This window comes from Gopherus flavomarginatus, chromosome 7 (genome assembly GCF_025201925.1).
Source record: "Gopherus flavomarginatus isolate rGopFla2 chromosome 7, rGopFla2.mat.asm, whole genome shotgun sequence".
Taxonomy (NCBI): domain Eukaryota; kingdom Metazoa; phylum Chordata; order Testudines; family Testudinidae; genus Gopherus; species Gopherus flavomarginatus.
The window spans coordinates 52176765-52195668 of NC_066623.1; the positions used below are offsets into that span (position 1 = coordinate 52176765).

At 44.9% G+C, this 18904-nt stretch overlaps 1 protein-coding gene across 2 annotated transcripts in view; it reads left to right on the forward strand.

Annotated features, from left to right (window-relative positions):
• Positions 1–40: 40 nt before the first annotated feature.
• The window catches only part of VAMP4 (vesicle associated membrane protein 4), a 34718-nt gene continuing 15854 nt past the window's right edge, over positions 41–18904 (forward strand). For both annotated transcript variants that reach the window (XM_050963434.1, XM_050963433.1), the window contains exons 1-4: positions 41–129; positions 2716–2845; positions 7339–7385; positions 7840–7890. In XM_050963434.1, coding sequence (XP_050819391.1) covers positions 2780–2845; positions 7339–7385; positions 7840–7890 — 164 coding nt within the window. In that variant the 5' untranslated portion in view covers positions 41–129; positions 2716–2779. The remainder of the gene's footprint in view (positions 130–2715; positions 2846–7338; positions 7386–7839; positions 7891–18904) is intronic.

Here is an 18904-nt window from a genome sequence, read left to right on the forward strand (position 1 = left end):
CGCGCTGGGAATCGATGACTCGGCGCTCGCCCCCGTTTCTGCTGGAAGCGCCGAGTGCTCGATAGAGCAGCTGACTCGCTGCTCGGCTCCTCCGCGCATCCCCGGCCATTTCCCAGCCGGCCCGGAGCGGTGAGCGGGGCCGGGGGAGCGCGTCCCCCGAGCGGAGGGGCCGCTACATGGAGCGGGAGAAGTTCTGTGGGACAGGGTTTGGGGGCCCTTGGGGAGGGGTTCTGTGGGGGGGCTATGGGGGACAGGGTTTGGGGGCCCTTGGGGAGGGGTTCTGTGGGGGGGGCTATGGGGGACAGGGTTTGGGGGCCCTTGGGGAGGGGTTCTGTGGGGGGGGCTAAGGGGGACAGGGTTCGGGGGCCCTTGGGGAGGGGTTCTGTGGGGGGGCTAAGGGGACAAGGTTTGGGGGCCCTTGGGGAGGGGTTCTGTGGGGGGGCTATGGGGGACAGGGTTTGGGGGCCCTTGGGGAGGGGTTCTGTGGGGGGGCTATGGGGGACAGGGTTTGGGGGCCCTTGGGGAGGGGTTCTGTGCGGGGGCTATGGGGGACAGGGTTTGGGGGCCCTTGGGGAGGGGTTCTGTGGAGGGGGCTATGGGGGACAGGGTTTGGGGGCCCTTGGGGAGGGGTTCTGTGGGGGGGCTATGGGGGACAGGGTTTGGGGGCCCTTGGGGAGGGGTTCTGTGGGGGGGCTATGGGGGACAGGGTTTGGGGGCCCTTGGGGAGGGGTTCTGTGGGGGGTTAAGGGGGACAAGGTTTGGGGGCCCTGGGGAGGGGTTCTGTGGGGTTAAGGGGGACAAGGTTTGGGGGCCCTGGGGAGGGGTTCTGTGAGACAGGGTTAGGGGGTTCTGTGGGTGAGGGGCTATAGGGGACAGGGTTTGGGGACCCTGGGGAGGGGTTCTGTGATGGTGACAGGTTTGGGGGCCTTGAGGAGAGGGATCTGTGTGTGTGTGGGAGGCTTAGGAAGGAGGTTATGTGGAGGAGGGGCTTCAGGCCCCCCAGTTAGGTTTGGCTGCAGAGTTATTCTCCTTTTCTGCTGTAGTCTGGTGGCGCTGCATACGTTCATGCTGCACAGGAGCTGGTATTAGGGCAGGGGTCCGCAACTTTTCAGAAGTGCTGTGCTGAGTCTTCATTTAGTCACTCTGATTTAAGGTTTTGTGTGCCAGTCGTACATTTTAACGCTTTTAGAAGGTCTTTTTTGATAAGTCTACAATATAGAACTAAACTATTGTTGTATGTAAAGTAAATAAAGTTTTTAAAATGTTTAAGAAGCTTCATTTAAAATTAAATTAAAATGTGGAGCCCCCCGGACTGGTGGCTAGGACCCAGGCAGCATGAGTGCCACTGAAAATCAGCTCGCTTGCCGCAGGTTGCCTACCTGTGGATTAGGGTCTGCTGTGTGAAGCGGCTCCTTCCTCTGCTCCCAGGCTCCGTATTTTACATGGGGGTGGTGGGGTTAACCTGGGGAGGGGCAAGCTTCCTTAAGAGAAGCATGGGGGAAAGCAGTTTCCTTGCACTGAGGGGTCTCTACAAACATACAACTTCCTCCAGTCTGTGTCCATTGCACTTGCTTCTCCTCTCATAATGGTCACATGACTCCCTTGATAACCCCTGGCCTGGGCCATGGTATTCCTTGCTTCCCTGATAGCCAGCCTATGCCTGTTGTGGTCCCTGCTTCTGTCCCAGCCAGCTGGGTGACACCCTCCCCTCCCCTCCCCTCCCCTCCCCCACAGCCTATGACCGGTGTACTCACTGGTTCCTGACAGCTGGCTGGGTAACTTCACCTGGAATCCGTAGTTTGTTCCTGTTGTGCTCCTGTGTCTGGAATGTTATTGTTTACCTGCATTAGCAATCCCATCCTTCTGGTTGTGAATCACTAAATTACTCTTGCCCTATGACAAGTTGTGTTAAGGAGAGCAGACAATGCTCATTTTGCTGGGCTGCTTGCTAAATTTCCTGCATTTGTTGTATTGTCACAGCCCTATTGGTATCTGTGCAGTTTTCCACATGCCCTCTCCAGGGTGGAGGGTCCCTGGGAGTTTAACTCTTAATCTCCACTGACTCCCCGGGTAGGGGAATGTGGTGGTGGTCAAACCAGCAAAGTCACACTCTATCCTCTTGGGATGGAAAGCAGCTTAGGGTGGTACTGGGTGGCTCAAGGAACTACTGCTGGTTGGATCCAGAACCTTTGACCTCTCAGTTATTGGGCCAAAGCTCTTTTCTTTCCTGTTTTAGTTACTCTTGTGTTTTTTTTAATAAAATTGGTTTCTGTTGGGTTTTGTACCAAAGGACTTTCTGAAGCCATCCAGCTATTTGCCAGGTGCTGTACAAAGATGTAGAAAAACACAGTCCCTGCCCCATAGAGTTTAAAGGCTAAGGCCCTGATCATACAGACACTCACATGTGGCACTCCGTCACAGGCTCAAAGATAAGCATGTACCTTTAAGTGTTTCCAGGATCAAGGCCTAAGAAATTAGACTAATGATCTGTTCCGTTAAGAAGGGTTTTGGGGTCCATGAAAGCATAACATTTCTGTGGTTGTTCATTGATTTTTTTTCATTCTCTTGCCTATGGCATTTGTAGGTGGATTCTGTCTAACTTGTTTTCCTGGGCACTGGAGAAGGGGAGAGAGTGACTAACTCTTTGCATGATCTAATAGAAAATTGTATGCAGCACAATTAGATCTCAGATGTTTGTTCCCCTCTCCCTTCTAGGCAGTGTATTTCTCTGCCACCTCCTTGTACAGGAAGATCAAGACCATTTTTGTGAGTAGAAAACATGCCTCCAAAATTCAAGCGTCACCTAAATGACGATGATGTCACCGGCTCAGTGAAAAGTGAAAGGGTGAGTGCCTGACCGCCAGTAGCTTTGTTTGCATTTATTGGTGTTTTGTACTGAGCCCTCCTTGTTTTACCTTAATTAAGAGGGATGAGTATTTGCTAACTCTGCAGTCCCTGGAGGCCCGAGAGCCATCTTTGAGTGAGCTTAACCACACAGTTTCATTGCTAATGACTTCAGTGCCATTGAAACAGTGGAGGGCATATTTAAAGTGGACCGCAAATGAATGAAATCCACCAACAGCCTAAGTGGAGCAGTCAGTGTGTTAGCTGAAAAGGCACCTTTTCAAAAAGCAAGGTGGGAGGACCCATTGAATTCTTCTGTCTAGCTCCTCTCAATCCTAATTCTATAGAATACATCACTCAGTGACTTCACAAGTCCATTGGGACATGGAGGCAGCTTGGGACAGACTGCTGTGTGTGCGTGCTAAATATTTTCCGTTTTGTAAATGATGTGTGTGTCAGTGTTTGTGTCGAGGAGACATAGCAAAGATTTAAATGCCAGTCTACAGAAAAGGGATTTATTTGATTTTCTTCCCCACCCTCAAAGGCTGCTTCATGTTCCATTAGGGTTCTCTTGTAACTGTGGTGTAACACAGTGGTATATTTTAGGGCTCCGCTGCTTCATGGACCTGGCTGGCGGGATATAAAGGGAATTAATGAAGTGACATTATTTTTAGATATGCTGAATACCTCCTCTTATTCTGGCAGGTGGAGGACATTCAGTACACTTGGCGAAGTAACTTGATTTATTTTTATTTTCAGGTCACCTGGTGTGGACTGCTTAATTTGGAGGAAATATTGGATATAAATAATACGAAACAAAGATTGTAGAGTGGTTCTTACTTTTAAACAGATTAGCTGCATCTATTACTTACATAGTGGTAGAGGTGTGAGTGGCGCTTTACAGATGGAGAGTGGGGAAAAAAGCGCTTAATATCAGAATGTCCCAGTCATGGACTATTTGATTGTGCAGGGCACTGCTGCAATACAGCAGTTACAGTATTTGCACCCCTCACCATGAAGTGTAGCATTAGACTAATTCAAGGCAGGGTGTTCAGCAGTGCTTTTTATTACACTTCTCTGTGTGCAGTGGAATTGCTAGACTACAGGATTCTCAACTTGCATATTTTCTTGTGTAATTTTTTTGTAATTTGCATTCAGATTTCTTTTATTTTGGGCACTTACATTCTAAATGAGCACTACGGTAACTGAAATAACTAGGCTGGGAATTAATGACATATGCCATGGGAAGCAGCTTTCTTATCTATAGCATCCTAATTGCATAGTTCCTTAAGATAAGAGACTCTGGTATAGCTTTGTTTTTAAATGAGTCTTGTAATTTGTGCATTCTCTGTTCAGTTAATCTAGGCTGTAAAAAGTGACACAGGGTTTTTTTGCAGACTCAATAATAAAAATCATGTACAGTTGTCTCTTTACTGGACCTAAACAGAATAGAAACAAAATAAGGTGTTTTGCAAGTTCTTCTTTTTGTAGTTGTTTCTTTTGTATTTTTGGTTGCTGGTCTTTTATTTTAAAAACAACAACGAAAAACAACAAAAACTTGCTAGCTAGTTAAGTCTGCCCCTGTGAAAACTGATATTTATAGGGGTGTTACTATCACCTGTCACAGCAAACTTACTCAGCCTTGGCAAGCCAGAGGACAAATTAAGCTCTGATTGGAGAGGTGGGTAGAGAGGCAGTGGGGACCGGGGGCAATGGAGGGTTGGGGAAGGCAGCGGGGGCTATGGGCGATGCGGGGCAGGATGGTGAGCCCACGGCTGGAGGCCTGTGGGAAAGGGGGGACTCACTCTAGCTGTCTGCTTCTCTGATGTTTGTGGCTTCAGAGGGGGGCAGGGCCCAACTCCTACTGATGACTCCAGGGAGGGGGTGAATTCTTTGCCCCCCCATCACTGCCCAGGAGGCTGTGGCCACAAGAAAAACCCCTGGTGGCCGCATGCGACCGTGGTGGCTGCATTTTAGAAACACTGCTTAGGCAAACCTTGTACTGGCTGTGTTGCAATTACTCATGCCCAAATATGATGTTTTAAATGTTCCTGTAAAGTTATACTTTGTGTATTATATATCACAGTAAAATTTACTTTCTGTATCGAAGGCCCCTCTGTGCTGGGCTTGGAAATATATGTGCTGAACTGGTTTAAATCATTATTACATATTAAGTGGATTTGAACATGATTTGTTTAGCCAGAGTGCAGGGGGGTCAAACAGAGTTTAAACCAAGCCTGGAAGCCAGGCTCTAGCCTCAAATACTGCTTATCTCAGCTCATAATAGCTCCTAGTGAGATGATTGACAACGTGGCTGCAAGAGGAAGTGCTTTTGCACCACAAAAGTCCATACGTAGGCTGGAACACAATTTCTAGACTCTGTTTAAACTGGTTCAGTAAATGCAGTTTAAACTGTAGTGTAGATGGGCCTCAGCTCTTGTAATATGGGCATTTAAAACCAAACACAAGAGGAACAGCGTCTCTAAGCATTGTGAGGATGGGGTGAGACCTGAGAGTCCAGTGCGGGAGAGAGAACCCCAAAGAAGTTTTTCCTTCTCAACTATTTTTTTAATTCTGAAAAAGGATATCGACCTGAAGAGTTGGAGCATCTGTTATGGAGATAAAGCATGCCAACAGCCCCTTAAAGGAGATATTTATTTATTTAAAAGAAGAACCAAGCCAATGTCTTATGTTTAAAGTAACCTTACAAGATTGTCATGAAACTTCTCAGTGCAGGTGCCCAATCTACTTGACTCTCCTTACTATGATGATGATAAAATCTAATGATATTTTACCTGTCAAATAAACTTTCGGAACAGTAGGATTTTTCAAGATTGACTTAGGAGGTCAGTCTGAGGATCATCCACTGATTTGTAATGGAGGCCAAAATGCATTACTAGAGAGTGTTGCGGTAACTGTGCAACATAAGAGAGTGTGAAAATAACCTCAGTACCAGAAATGTACTTCCCTCTCCAAGACCCTGTTGCTGATCAAGAGGAAAATCCAGATGTCAAATTCAAGTCCACGCTATGCATCTTTGTGGCAGTCACAGTATGGGATACTATAGGAACTAGTCACTCAGTGCAAAGCATTCTAGTCATAAAATCCACTAATAAACTTAACCCCAATGTGAAAATTGTAAAGGTTCATCCTCTCTGTTAACAACCAAACCCTCTCTGCTGGTGGGGTGGGGGAGAGGATTCATTAACTTTAATCCTCATTCCCATTCTTTATATCATCAGGTGACAGTTTATTTAATAAACACAGCATTTTCTGAGATGCAAATGCATATGGTCGTCAGTGTGGGTAGAACAAAACAAAATTCTGTGTATACTTGATCATAAGCCGGTTCGTTTATAAGCTGACCCCCCAGATAGATAGGTAAAAATTTTTATAACCTGTTCATAAGCTGATCCTATAACTCAGGGGTCAGCAAACTTTGGCTCCTGGGTCATCAGGATAAGCCGCTGGTGGGCCGAGATGGTTTGTTTACCTCCAGCATCTGCAGGCAATGAGGTAAACCTGGGCAAACAAAGTGTCCCGGTGCACCAGCTGCTTACCCTAACGGGGCGGGACAGCAACTGGTGGGGAAATTTTTTCGGGGGGAGAAGCTGAGAGTCAGGAGAGTAATCCCTGTGACCACCCCCCACATGATCCCACCTCTAGCTCGGGACCCCCACACTCTGCCCATCCCATCCCTTCCCACCTTATCTGGGGAGGATGCCTCTGGCCTGGCTGGAGCCGCTCTGGCAGACTGGGCAGCGTGGCCGCAGCCTGCCAGCCTTGGAGCTGCTTTGGAGGCTGGAGGGAGAGCAGAGTGGCCTCTTCCCTTCTGGCTCTGCTGCCTCTCCTTGCTTCCTCTGTTGTGGGGAGGGGCAGTGTCCCACCTCTCCCTCTTCATAAGCCGACCCCCTTCTTTGGTGCGTCTCTTTTTTACTAAAAAAACCCTCAGCTTATGAACGAGTATATACGGTAATTACATGAGGTGTAAGGTTTCAAAAAACTTTAGTAGTTAGTGTGGTTTGAATGTAATGTTTTACAGATGGGCCCTTTGGGAATTGATTGCGATTTAATCTGTATATGACACTGCTTTAAGGACTGGAGGTACCTATGAGTTTTATTTGGTCTTATTTTAAAGTGAATTTGGACCATGTGTTACATAGAGAAACAGGAATTGATAGAAATCCATTGTAACTGACTTCATTTTCACCATTAAAACTGGCCACAAGAGAGCTAACCCAGTGGCCTAGTAGCTGTTCTCTGTAATTTACTGAACTGGCAAATGTCTCGTTTACTGGTAGTGGTGCAGAGACTTCCAGTTCCACCCCTGAGAGGTGGGGTTGCGGCTGAAAAGAATACCCCTTCTGGTCATTTAACAGGGAGCATTGATGTGTTCCAAAGTCATGTACAGCCAGTTTTGAGAGGGATGGTGGATATGAGAGAGAAACTCTGGTTTCTAATTGATTGCTGCTAACCTTTTTTCTGTGTTTGCAGAGAAACCTTTTAGAAGAAGATTCCGATGAGGAGGAGGACTTTTTCTTGTGAGTAGCTATATGGGTATTGTGTGGGTGTTGTAGTAAGTGGGGGGGATATGATATATCATGGGCCAAGTCGCTGTTCAAACCAGAACTGGGGAAATTGAAAATATAAGGCAGCTCCTTCTTACTAACGGGTAGAAGTGATTGGTATGAAACATTGCCATCTGTTTCTGATTGATTCAGCAGCTGTGAGATCGGGGGAGCACTAGCCATGAATGTAAATTAAGATTAAGCAAACAAAATTTGGGCAGCCCAGCAGTTAGGGTGGAAGAGGCCCTCTGGTTGGGATCTGGTTCAGTTCCTTGCTGATGGAGGATCATTTCCTGTTGCATGTGCTTTGACCTAATTTGAAATGTCACCTCTTTCTGAACCCTGTGAAAGATCCAACCATTTGGGTCAGACAGGCTTTCCTGTGTGCATTGGATTCATGATCACTCTATCTGTTCTATGCTGGCAGGAGAGGACCTGCAGGACCAAGGTTTGGACCCAGGAATGACAAGATCAGGCAGTAAGTTCCTTAGAGTTTGGATCCGTAGTCCAGATACCATTTTATGTATATGTTTTTAAATTGTGCTGCTTTGTTACCGATAGGGTGACCAGAGGTCCTGATATTATTGGAACTGCCCCAATATTAGAGGCTTTGTCTTATATATGCAACTATTCCCCTCTCCCTCTACCCCCTCCCCACCCCCCCAAAAAAAAAAGTGTCCCGATTTTTCCACTTGCCATCTGGTCACCCCTAGTTACCAACACGTTTCTCCTTAGTCTTACAATGGAAATGCAACTCCTACTTAATCTTCTCTCACCAATATTTCCTAGTCCATCTGCCTTGAAGCAGAGGAAATTCAGCTCCCAAGTTATCAAAGAGTTAATCGTGTTCTAGCATGGGGACACAAATTGGTTTGTAGCACTATAGCCTGATGTAACAGTTTTCAATAGCACATTTGCTGGGTAACCATTTAACATTCATAACAAAACTTCCTTACAAAATAGTAAAGATAGTGTTTTCAATTTGAGCCACTATTGTGCCTCCGCTGCTGTTGCCTTTCCCATCCATTCTTGTCACATCTTTTGCCTTATTATCCCTCTCCTGTCTGCCCCCTTGGTGTTCCAAGTAGATCCTTGTGCTCAGGAGTACAGTGCTACCCAGATTTCTCATGCACCTGGCAGTCCTTTGGACTTCAGTTTATCATACAGGGAGCAGATGCATGTGACTTTTTGGAGACCTGGAAAGATTTAATAGGATCAAAACAGCTGAACAAACAGGAAACAATTAAAATTTGGATTCTAACCATCAATTATACAGAACAAAAGGGAAGAAACTAACAAAACTAGATCCCTTCTCTTAGAGTAATTTCCTGGCAATGGTTTCAGTTCTTCTGTGTACTGAGAGTCCCAGCTTGTTCGACTCTATAATGGTAGCCATTTGTTGCACAGTGACTGAGGGGAAAGGTTGGCCGCAGCTGGAGAATGTATGTCATAAATGGACCATCAGTTTCTTGAAATATTTTTGTGTTTTCATGTACATGCCCCTCTCAAATTTCTATTCTTGCTCTCAAGAGTGAAAATCTAGATGGCAATCAGCTTTGTGTAAACCAAATTAGATCATCTAGTTTGTGGCCTCAGAATCTCTATTCTTCTTTAGTTTTATGTGAGGAAAAGCCAGTGCCTCTCTGAGATTCGTCTACATCAGAGGTTCCCAAACTTGTTCCGCCACTTGTGCAGGGAAAGCCCCTGGCGGGCCGAGCCAGGTTGTTTACCTGCCGCGTCCACAGGTTCTGCCGATCGCGGCTCCAAGTGGCTGCGGTTCGCTGCTCCAGGCCAATGGGAGCTGCTGGAAGTGACGCAGGCCGAGGGACATGCTGGCCGCCACTTCCAGCAGCTTCATTGGCCTGGAACAGTGAACTGCGGCCACTGGGACCTGCGATTGGCCAAATCTGTGGATGCGGCAGGTAAACAAACTGGCCCGGCCTGCCAGGGGCTTTCCCTGCACAAGCGGCGGAACAAATCTGGGGATCACTGATCTACATTGATCCCATGTGGTTAAAAGCAGTTCTGGCCAGACCCGAGTCATACACCTGCACAGCACAGAAATTTTGACGGGACATGGTTCAGATTAGGAGCTATAAATTGATAACTGTGAAGTTGACTCCATTGTGCATTTGAAATGATTCTCCTTATGAGCTATTTTACTTGCAGGCTATTGGGAAAGGTGACATGATGTTCCATAGTGCTAATTACCTTGGGCTAGTCAATTAGAACTAAATAAGTAGGTAGATTCACCCAATTGCCAGTCTTCAGTTACCATCATCTGGGCAGACAAGTTTGTATGGTCAAGGTGGAAGCAGATTATAGTCATTGCAACAAGCTAATGTCACTAAATGTAATAACTGAGATCTTACCTTCTCTGCCAGTGCTGTCTCTGATTATTAAATAAAAAGAACATCATAGAATCATAGAATATTAGGTTTGGAAGGGACCTCAGGAGGTCATCTAGTCCAACCCCCTGCTCAAAGCAGGGCCAGTCCCCAGATTTTTACCCCAGTTCCCCAAATGGCCCCCTCAAGGATTGAGCTCACAACTGGGGGTTTAGCAGGCCAATGCTCAAACCACTGAGCTATCCCTCCCCTCATCTGTTGTGCTCTTTCATGAAAGTCCTAGTGTGTGGAAAGTGGCAAGTGTTAGTAAAGAGAGCGCTTCTGTAACAAAGGGAAGTAGCACCAGATCATCAGTAGTCTCTAAAGGCAAGGGAACCAGGAATTGTTCTCTTACTGATATCTTTAACAGCTGGTCAGGAATGGGTGTTGAGCCAGACAGCAGCCAGGGGGTATCAAGTCTGTTCTCCCTGGCTGGAGTCTCCTTTGAGGCATTCTGTGGGAGATGGAGGATAAAGGCAGAGGTTGTGATGGGAAGAAAAATGAAAGTGGGAAAAATCTATAGTGTTTGTGCATCAAACAATACATATGTTACTCTATGGCATGGCTAATGTCCAACACACATCAGCTTTGAGATTTGGCCAGTGCCAGAGATGTGATCCCAGTGGGGTGAACTAGTTTGGCAAACATAATGTCTCTTCTGAACCTCTCTCTCTCAGTGGTGCTTCCCACAGACTAGCTAGTTGTTGTGTCTGTCTATATTCTTATTCTAGGCTGCTTGCTGTGTATCTGTAGTCCACCCTTCATTCTTCAGTGGACCGCCATTTCTACTTCTACTGTTTTATTTAGTAAGTGCTGGTGCTTCTGGAACATAAAGGGAGAATTAAGGGGTGACTTGATTATACTCTGTATGTACAGTACCTACATGGAGGACAGATATTGTATATTGCAATCCAGTGGCTGGAAGCTGAAGTGACTCAAGTTCAGACTGGAAATAAATTGTACATTTTTAACGGAGTGTAATTAACCACTGGGACAATTTACCAAGGGTCATGGCGGATTCTCCATCACTGGCAATTTTAAAATCAAATTTGGAAGTTTTTCTGAAAGATCTACTCTGGGAATTATTTTGGGGCAGTTCTCTGGCCTGTGTTATACAGTAGCTCAGATGAGATGATCACAATGGTCCCTGCTGGCCTTGCAATCTATGATCTTGGAACAGTCACTGCTCCACCAGAACGGTTTAGATGCATATTGTACCTGCTGGCCAGAGGAAGGTGCGAGTTCACAATGGTGCAGATTTCCCCTTTGTTGTTTTTTTGGGAGGGGAGGGAGGTGGGTGTTCAATTGTTGCTGAAAGGCTGCAAGGGAGAGATGTTCTTAAGGATGAACAGAGGGTGGTTGTTGGGCAACAGGAGAGCCTGTTGGAGATAACAGGGGCAGAATGAAAGAAGATTATAGAAGGATGCAAAGGGAATAGGTAAGGGGGAGTAATGGGGGAGTCGGAGCAGAGATGGAAGAAAGTTATGGAGGGTCTTGAACATGAGAGGTAAGGGGAATTGGTGAGGGTTCCCAAAGAGGGGAAGGAGACTCTAGCAGTGGCCTGTAAGGTAGAGCACAATGGCATGGGGGTCCTGTTAGTTGAGGTGAGGGACGTCAGAGGCATAAATATGTTGTCAGGTGTAGGAGAAAGGAAAGATTTAGGGCATCTGCTCACCCATGCTTTACGATAAGAAGCGGCTGGTGGAGTCGCTTCTTCCCAGCCAAGTTTCCAGCTTGACTCCAGTTTCCAGGGGAGTTCGTACCCTTTACACTGGGAAACATCCCAGTTGGGCCTCTTACACTGTCTTGGATATCTGCCTGCGTTTGTGGGGTGGACTGAAAGAATTTCCTCCTGTCGGTCTGTGGTTTGCTGCTCCTTATGTAACTGTTCTCTCCTTTGTATTCAGCACATTCCTAGTAGTTCTGGAAAGAACCTCTGTGGAAATCATTGGCTTCTCACTGTTGTTCAGTGAGTTGGTGAATCTGATGCTAGTAGGTGGGTATCCACTTCGCATTTGCTTCTAACTGGTGATTTTGGCAGAAAGGTGAAAGTGGAATGGGCTGCATAGCCTAAGCTATCCTCTGGCCCCTAGTGCTCAGGGTTAAAGGTAACTGGCACAGGATTGGTTTTAAATTGGGTTTGTGCCCTTTTGCCGATATTTATGATGTACTTGTGAAGGAGGCCTGGAAGGTATTTTGAAGCTCAGGAATGTCTAGTTTCCCTAATTTTGCGTGGAGTACTTTTGCAAGGTCTTGGAGTGACTACTGTGAGCTCTTAATGCCTGAGCTGAAGGAGCAAGGTTGCGTCATTGGCATTAGAAAAAAAAAGTAAAACTTCTAAGCGGTCTGACTGAAAATTCCTTCCCCTCTCCATTGCTTAGCTCTCACTCTAGAAAGAAAGTCTTAGAGTCTAGACTAGAGTTTATGCTCCTGCTTTAACTTGAGTTATTTGTTAACTAATTTAACTCTAGTTAAGAACACGATTATGAAGACTAGGCTAGACACTGCACAACCATTTGTTCCAAGAAATAAATGTGGTTTATTGGGGCCTGGGTCCTCATGATGTCGTCATTGTGCTAACTCTCCAATCATAAAAGCAGCAAAGAATCCTGTGGCACCTTATAGACTAACAGACGTTTTGGAGCATGAGCTTTCGTGGGTGAATACCCACTTCTTCAGATGCACCAATCATAAGTGTCTTCTAGCTAGAGAAGGGGTGAATGTCTAATGTAACCAGGGCTTGAATCATGCTGAAACATTGCAGAGCACTGTTACAGCATTTATTTGAGTGTTTTAATACTTCTGTTACTATCACTTAGTGCTGGAATGCACTTTTGGTACTTCTTTTTTTAAGGAGTTGGTCACTGATTGTAGCGAGTGAGCAGAATTGAACAAACCCCAAATTGCCTTTCTACATCAACAGAAGCTAAAAAGAGCATAACCCTAATGCTGTGTTCCCTTTTGCAAGTCACCTTTTCAGGTGCACTGTTGAATGGGTGGAGAAGCATGTACCACTGCTAATGTACCATACCTGTTCTGCAGAAATGGCAGTGCAATCCAGGGCTCTGAGATTGGCACTTCTCACCAGTATCAAACATTAAAACAGGTTTACATGAGGGGAAATGTCAATCAGTTGTCTCAGGTAGGTGTTGGATCCTATGCACCAGATGTTTGCAGGTACCTACTGCTGCTTGATGGTAGACAAACTGGAAGCATATGTTTAAGCCTTCCAACCATTTGAGGGGCAGGAGGGTTATTAACATTACTTACATTTTGTTTACTGGAATAATCCAAGACTAATCCCATGAGATACTCGAGCTGGGTGGGATTTTAGAAGGCACCTAAGGCAGTTAGGAGCAGAAGTCCCATTTAAGGCAGAGATGTGATCCTAAATCCGTTAGGTACTTTAGAAAACCTCTCCCAATGTGCTACATTTATCTCCATTGACTATAAATGTTCTCACACTTGTGGCTATTTCACCTTTCACAGTACCTCACTACAATTCACTCACACAAGTTGACATTAAGCAGATTTCTTAGTTATGCTAATGAGCTGGGCCTAGTGGATTCTGCAGCTCTGGAGATTGCTGCCAAATTGTGCTCCATAATCAAGGCTTTCATTGAGACGATGACTGATTCTAGCCTTTTGAAGCTGACCTTAAAAATTTAAATCGAACAGAAACCAGTATAGTGTTTGTCTTTCTGAATATGCAAAGTCTGAAACAGTTGCTCCTAGAGTGCATCTTCTGTAGGAATGTTAGCACCCATATTACAGCCACAGCAGAACTCTACCAGTGTTTGACTACTACAGTAAAGAGGACTCAGTCATTTTTCAATGGATCATGAAAAAATTGTTCAAGGCAGGTTTTTAAGACACAGGGTAAAATCACCTGAGTCCTTCTGTTTGCAATGTTGTAGCCATGTTGCTCCCAGGGTATTAGAGGGTCAAGGTAGGGGAGAAAGAACAAGAGTACTTGTGGCACCTTAGAGACTAACAAATTTATTTGAGCATAAGCTTTCATGCGCTACATGCAGTGGAAAATACAGTAGGAAGATATATACATACACACCCAGAACATGAAACAATGGGTGTTACCATACGGATTCTAACGAGAGTGATTGGTTTAGGTGAGCTATTACCAGCAGGAGAGAGAGAAACTTTTTGTAGTGGTAATCAAAATGGTCCATTTGCAGCAGTTGACAAGAAGGTGTGAGGAACAGTGTGTGTGTGTGTGAGGGGGTGGGAATAAACATGGGGAAATAGTTTTATTTTGTGTAATGACCAATCCACTCTGTCTTTATTCAAGCCTAATTTAATGGTGTCCATTTTTCAAATTAATTTCAGTTCAGCAGTCTCTCATTGGAGTCTGCTTTTGGAGTTTTTGTTGTTGTAATATTGCGACTTTTAGGTCTATAATCGAGTGACCAGGGAGATTAACGTTCAAAAAACAGTCGGAGAACACTTCAGTCTCCCTTTAAAGCACTGCCCGAGCCCCACTGCCAGGGTTACCATGCTATATGTGAACCTGTGTTATATCGGGTTGCGTTATATCGGGGTAGAGGTGTATTACCTCTCCCACCTTGACTCTTCGATTCCTTTCTGTTATTGCTGCCAACTGTGCAAAAGCACCATTGCTGTAAAATGGGTGATAACCTTGAGGGGGCTGTTTGGGGATTGGTCCTGCTTTGAGCAGGGGGTTGGACTGGATGATCTCTTGAGGTCCCTTCCAACCCTAATGATCTATGATTCCATGATTCTAGTGTCTGCAGGCCTAAAGAGAGGTGCAAATTGCCTCACTGATTGCAGTTGTGTTGACTCTGAAACCTGAGAATGACCATTCAGTGGTCAACATGAAGTGTTTCACTACTGATCATTTTTTTCAGAAGCGTGCAGCAAATGTTCCTCCTGCAACTCCAAATGGCTATACATCCCCTTGCCCCCTATTGCTCTAAGGTTCCAACTGCCCCTTTCTTAGCTCTAGGAACCCTCCAGTCATATTCCTTCCACACCCAACGACTTCTGCAGTGTAGTTTTGCATTGTCAGTAGGAAAATGTGAGCCATAGTGGAAATGTTGGGGGCTGTGCGAAATAACATCATGTCAAAATGCATAAAAGGCATCAGCTTTGCTGATTGTATAACTCAGCTTTATATTCATTCCCTGCCTTCCAGGTGGCTGCATCAGAGGTCTAATGTGCCACAGAGTACATGGAACCTCACTGATAACATCCAGGTATACAACACATCCATGAGAATGGGAGGGGATGTGAAGTCAATACTGCCTGCTAGAAAACTGACTATTCCCCAAAACAGGCATGGAGAAGATGCCCAGGTCACGGTAGCATGGTGTCTTCGTCACTCATCTCTGCCAGTTGAAGAATGTGGCACCTTTTTTTAGCCTGGCAGTATGAATTGCACCTAATATTAGTCAGTTCATAGGCCAGTGGATCTAAAAGGGAAAGATAGGTTCCTTTCCTTCAAAGCATGGTAGACCATTAAAGCAGACACTAAATCGAATTAAGCTGAGAGGGATCTCGTTGCTGGTGTTCTGGTTTGTGTGATGTTCTGTCCTTCTTAAAACCAACATCTTTGTAGTCATTAGTCTAAAGTGGGGCCATGAGAGACGTGTATGCTTTTGTTTTACTCACTTTCCTTGCAAGAATGAATTCAGTTTTTTCCACTTGGAAACCTGGCAGGATACAGACCCAGGAGCAAAATTATTGAAAAGCCAGTAGTTCTCTCCCTGTAAATACATTTCTTTCTTGGCAAGGGAGTGGACTCTGATAAAATGAAAAATGTTTTGTTTTCAATATTGCTTGAATTTCCAACTTCAAGCAGATAGAACTAGTTGAAAATGGTAAATTTGCTCCAAAACTGCACTGTGAGTAGACCTTAGTGATCTTTAACTCTCGTACTAGAGAGGCCTCTTTGGCTGGCATTGAGAAAGGTTGGCCTTGTGGTTAAGGGACTGGAGTGGGGTTCAAGATCTGGGTTTACTTCCAGGGTCAGTCTCAGACTCTGTGTGACCTTGGGTTAGTCACTAAAGGTAGGTGTACCCTGCAAATTAATCTAGGTATAATTGGGCTAGCTTTAATCTAGCTAGCAGGTAATAATAGTAATGAAGATGTGGTGGCATGGGCTTTAGCACAGATGAGGAACCAGAGAAGGTAACCATGGTCCCTGGCAGGTGTGTCATCTGGTTCCCAACTGGTGCCACCATGTTGTCTTCACCAGTTCCCTGTGCTAGCTAGATTAAAGCTAGCATGAGTATGCCTCCCTGGGCTACAATCACCCCTTGGCTTGTGGCATAGACAGCCTCTTAATCTGTGTTTCCATTTCCTGTCTGTAAAATGGGGATAAATAATCCTTCTTTTCTACTGCACTTCGTCTTGTCTATATAGATTGTTCCTTGGGGTAGGGGTTCTCTGACCTCATGTGTACTGTGCTTAGCACAATGGAGGCTTGATGACGATTGGAGCCTTGAGACATAACTATGACACAAATTAATGATCCGGAGCACCCAATGCATAGCTTTTATCTGTAATCGGAGGACACTGGAATGCTGAGATATGAAGTGTCCAACTTTTAGTCCTCTGGAGCTGCATAGCTATGTAATATAGACCTTTTTCAGAGGTTGACATGTATGACTGATGCTTTGAGTCTTGTACGTAGCATGGATTTCCTTGAACACCTTCCCTCACGTTGGATCCTCTCCTTTCTGACTCTAATGTAATGTCTTTTGCATCCCTTATACATTTCTGCTGGTGGTTTGAACCAAGAGAATTTGGTTACACACCTGTCATTGGGAGGACTTTTCATTACTTTAAAGCCAATGAATAATTTTTAAGAACATCCACATACTGCAAAGCAAAGTAAATGTGTCTCAAATGTTAGCCCTGAGTCTGCTTGCCCTCCGCATGTGAAACCGTGAGAGTTTGATAAACACAGGTCTAGTGGGATCAGCCCCTTCATTTTTAATTTTCCAGTGATTGTTTTTCTTCTCTCATCACCCATCTTATTCTTGGAAGCAGTAATTGCCTGTGAGTCACCCAAGTTTTTCCAGGGCTTATAGTGACACTAGAAGTCCTACTGCCTATGCTTTGTGATATGACTCCTTTTTGTTTAAGTGCTGGTCGTGAGTCACTGTTTTAATTTTATGGGTATTTGGGTGTGTGTATCCAGTGTAAAACGAGTGCATCTGCCAGCCCTGGGTAGTCTCAGCACGTCATGATAAAGGAAGAAAATTCATTCACTGGAAGTGATTCTGATGTGTTTAATAGATCCGGTATTTGAAGATGGTCTGTTTGGAATAGCTGGCACTTCTACTACCATGTTTCGTTTAGGAATGTGAAGTTTAAAAAAAAAAAGTCTTAAGATTGCCTTGGTCATGAGTCATATATTGTTTTCTTTATTTGAGAGGCAACTGATAAAACACTGGGTGAGTATCCAGGTCTGTATCCAAAATAGGGAATGGTTGACAAACAATAGCTATAACAGCTGTTCCTGCCCTTCTGTAGCAGAAGATTTCAGGCAGCTGTGGGGAGTCAGGCTTCTACCTATAGCAGAACAGTTCATGCTGGATTTATGATATGCTGCAGGAAAGGGCTAGTTTATTTTTTGTGCGATGGTGGAATAATGCTTTGTGGCCTGTTTTTGTCCGTATTAAAATGCAGCCTCTCCAGCTCAGTGTTAAGCCAACAGTTTGCTTCAGAGGGTTCTGCTAATGATGGAACTACAAAAGTGTGGCTGCAGTGGTTTGCAAAGCCTGGCATGAAATGCCAAGACAGACGCGTAGCCCTCTCTATTTAATTAGCAACCACCCATGCTATGCTGCTGTGTTTCTGGTTTTTTAGTAATAGAGGTTTGAAAAGCCAAGTGCTGCTATTCTGTTTTTTACTGGATGCTCCAAAATAGAAAAGAGGAAAATGAGCATGTGCAGGGGGAGATTTTCAAAGGCAGTTAGCTGCCCAGTTCCTATTGAAAGCCTCCAGAAGTGTGGCACCAAAGGGACATTTGTGCCTTTGAAGATCAGCCCCACAGTTGTTGTGGTGCTGGGTTGGCTTTTGCTATTCATCTCGAAATGTTTGGAACTTCCAATTTAATAGTTGCAGTTGCATCTCCAGGCCTTTCGCATCTGGAGCAGTTTTGATGGCAGCTTCTCTATCTGTATGCTGTATATTTTAAATCCCTTTCAGATTGTAAGACTGATTGAGCTGCAGACCCCCAAAGCTCATTCTTCTTTTATTCTGAACCCTGATTTTTTTTCAAATCTGCAATTTATTATAATAGGAGTTCTTATACATGTCCCATGCATAACTATCGACATAATATCTTCTATTGATGGGAGGAACGTATGGTCTCAGGAGACAGAAAAATTAGGTGAGTGTGAACTAGTGGCAGAGTGAGCTAACAGAAGAACCACTGGACTGGGATTTGGGAGACCTGGATTCTATTTTTGGCTCTGCCACTGGTCTTCTGGATGACCATGGGCATGTCACTTCACCTCTCTGTGCCTCAGTTTCCCCATCTGCACAGTGGGGATGATAATACCCCTTTTGTCAAATGTTTTGAGCTCTACTGATGGAAAACACTGTATATGTGCTAGCTAGGTGATATCATTATTATTAGGCCTATTCCTGGCTCTGTGACTTGAGGCAAGTCACTTTTCTGAGTTTCTCCATCTGTGAAATGAGGAGGGATAATACTTTCCTATCCCACAGCCGTGTTTCAGGGATGAAATCATTGGCGGTAGGTGTTTTGAGATCCTCAGATTGTAGTTGCTAAGGAAGCGTGAATTATTAGCTATTGGGAATGTTCTTTGATGTCTCTTTTACCATAGGGAAAGCATTGGACCTTTTCCATTAGTACATGACACATATATCCGAGAATATGTGGGAATGGCTAGAGTGTTTCTCCTTCTCATGTTTACATCAGCTTTTCAAACTATGCAGATTCAGTATACGCAAGGCATTTTATGTATATTCAATTCACGCATTTTATGAGTCGAAGAAACTGAACAAAATAATCTTACCAAACTAAGAGCCTAGAACCTACTTGCATTGGAGAAAACGGTGGTTTTGTCCAATGCTTAGCTTTTACTGCCTCAG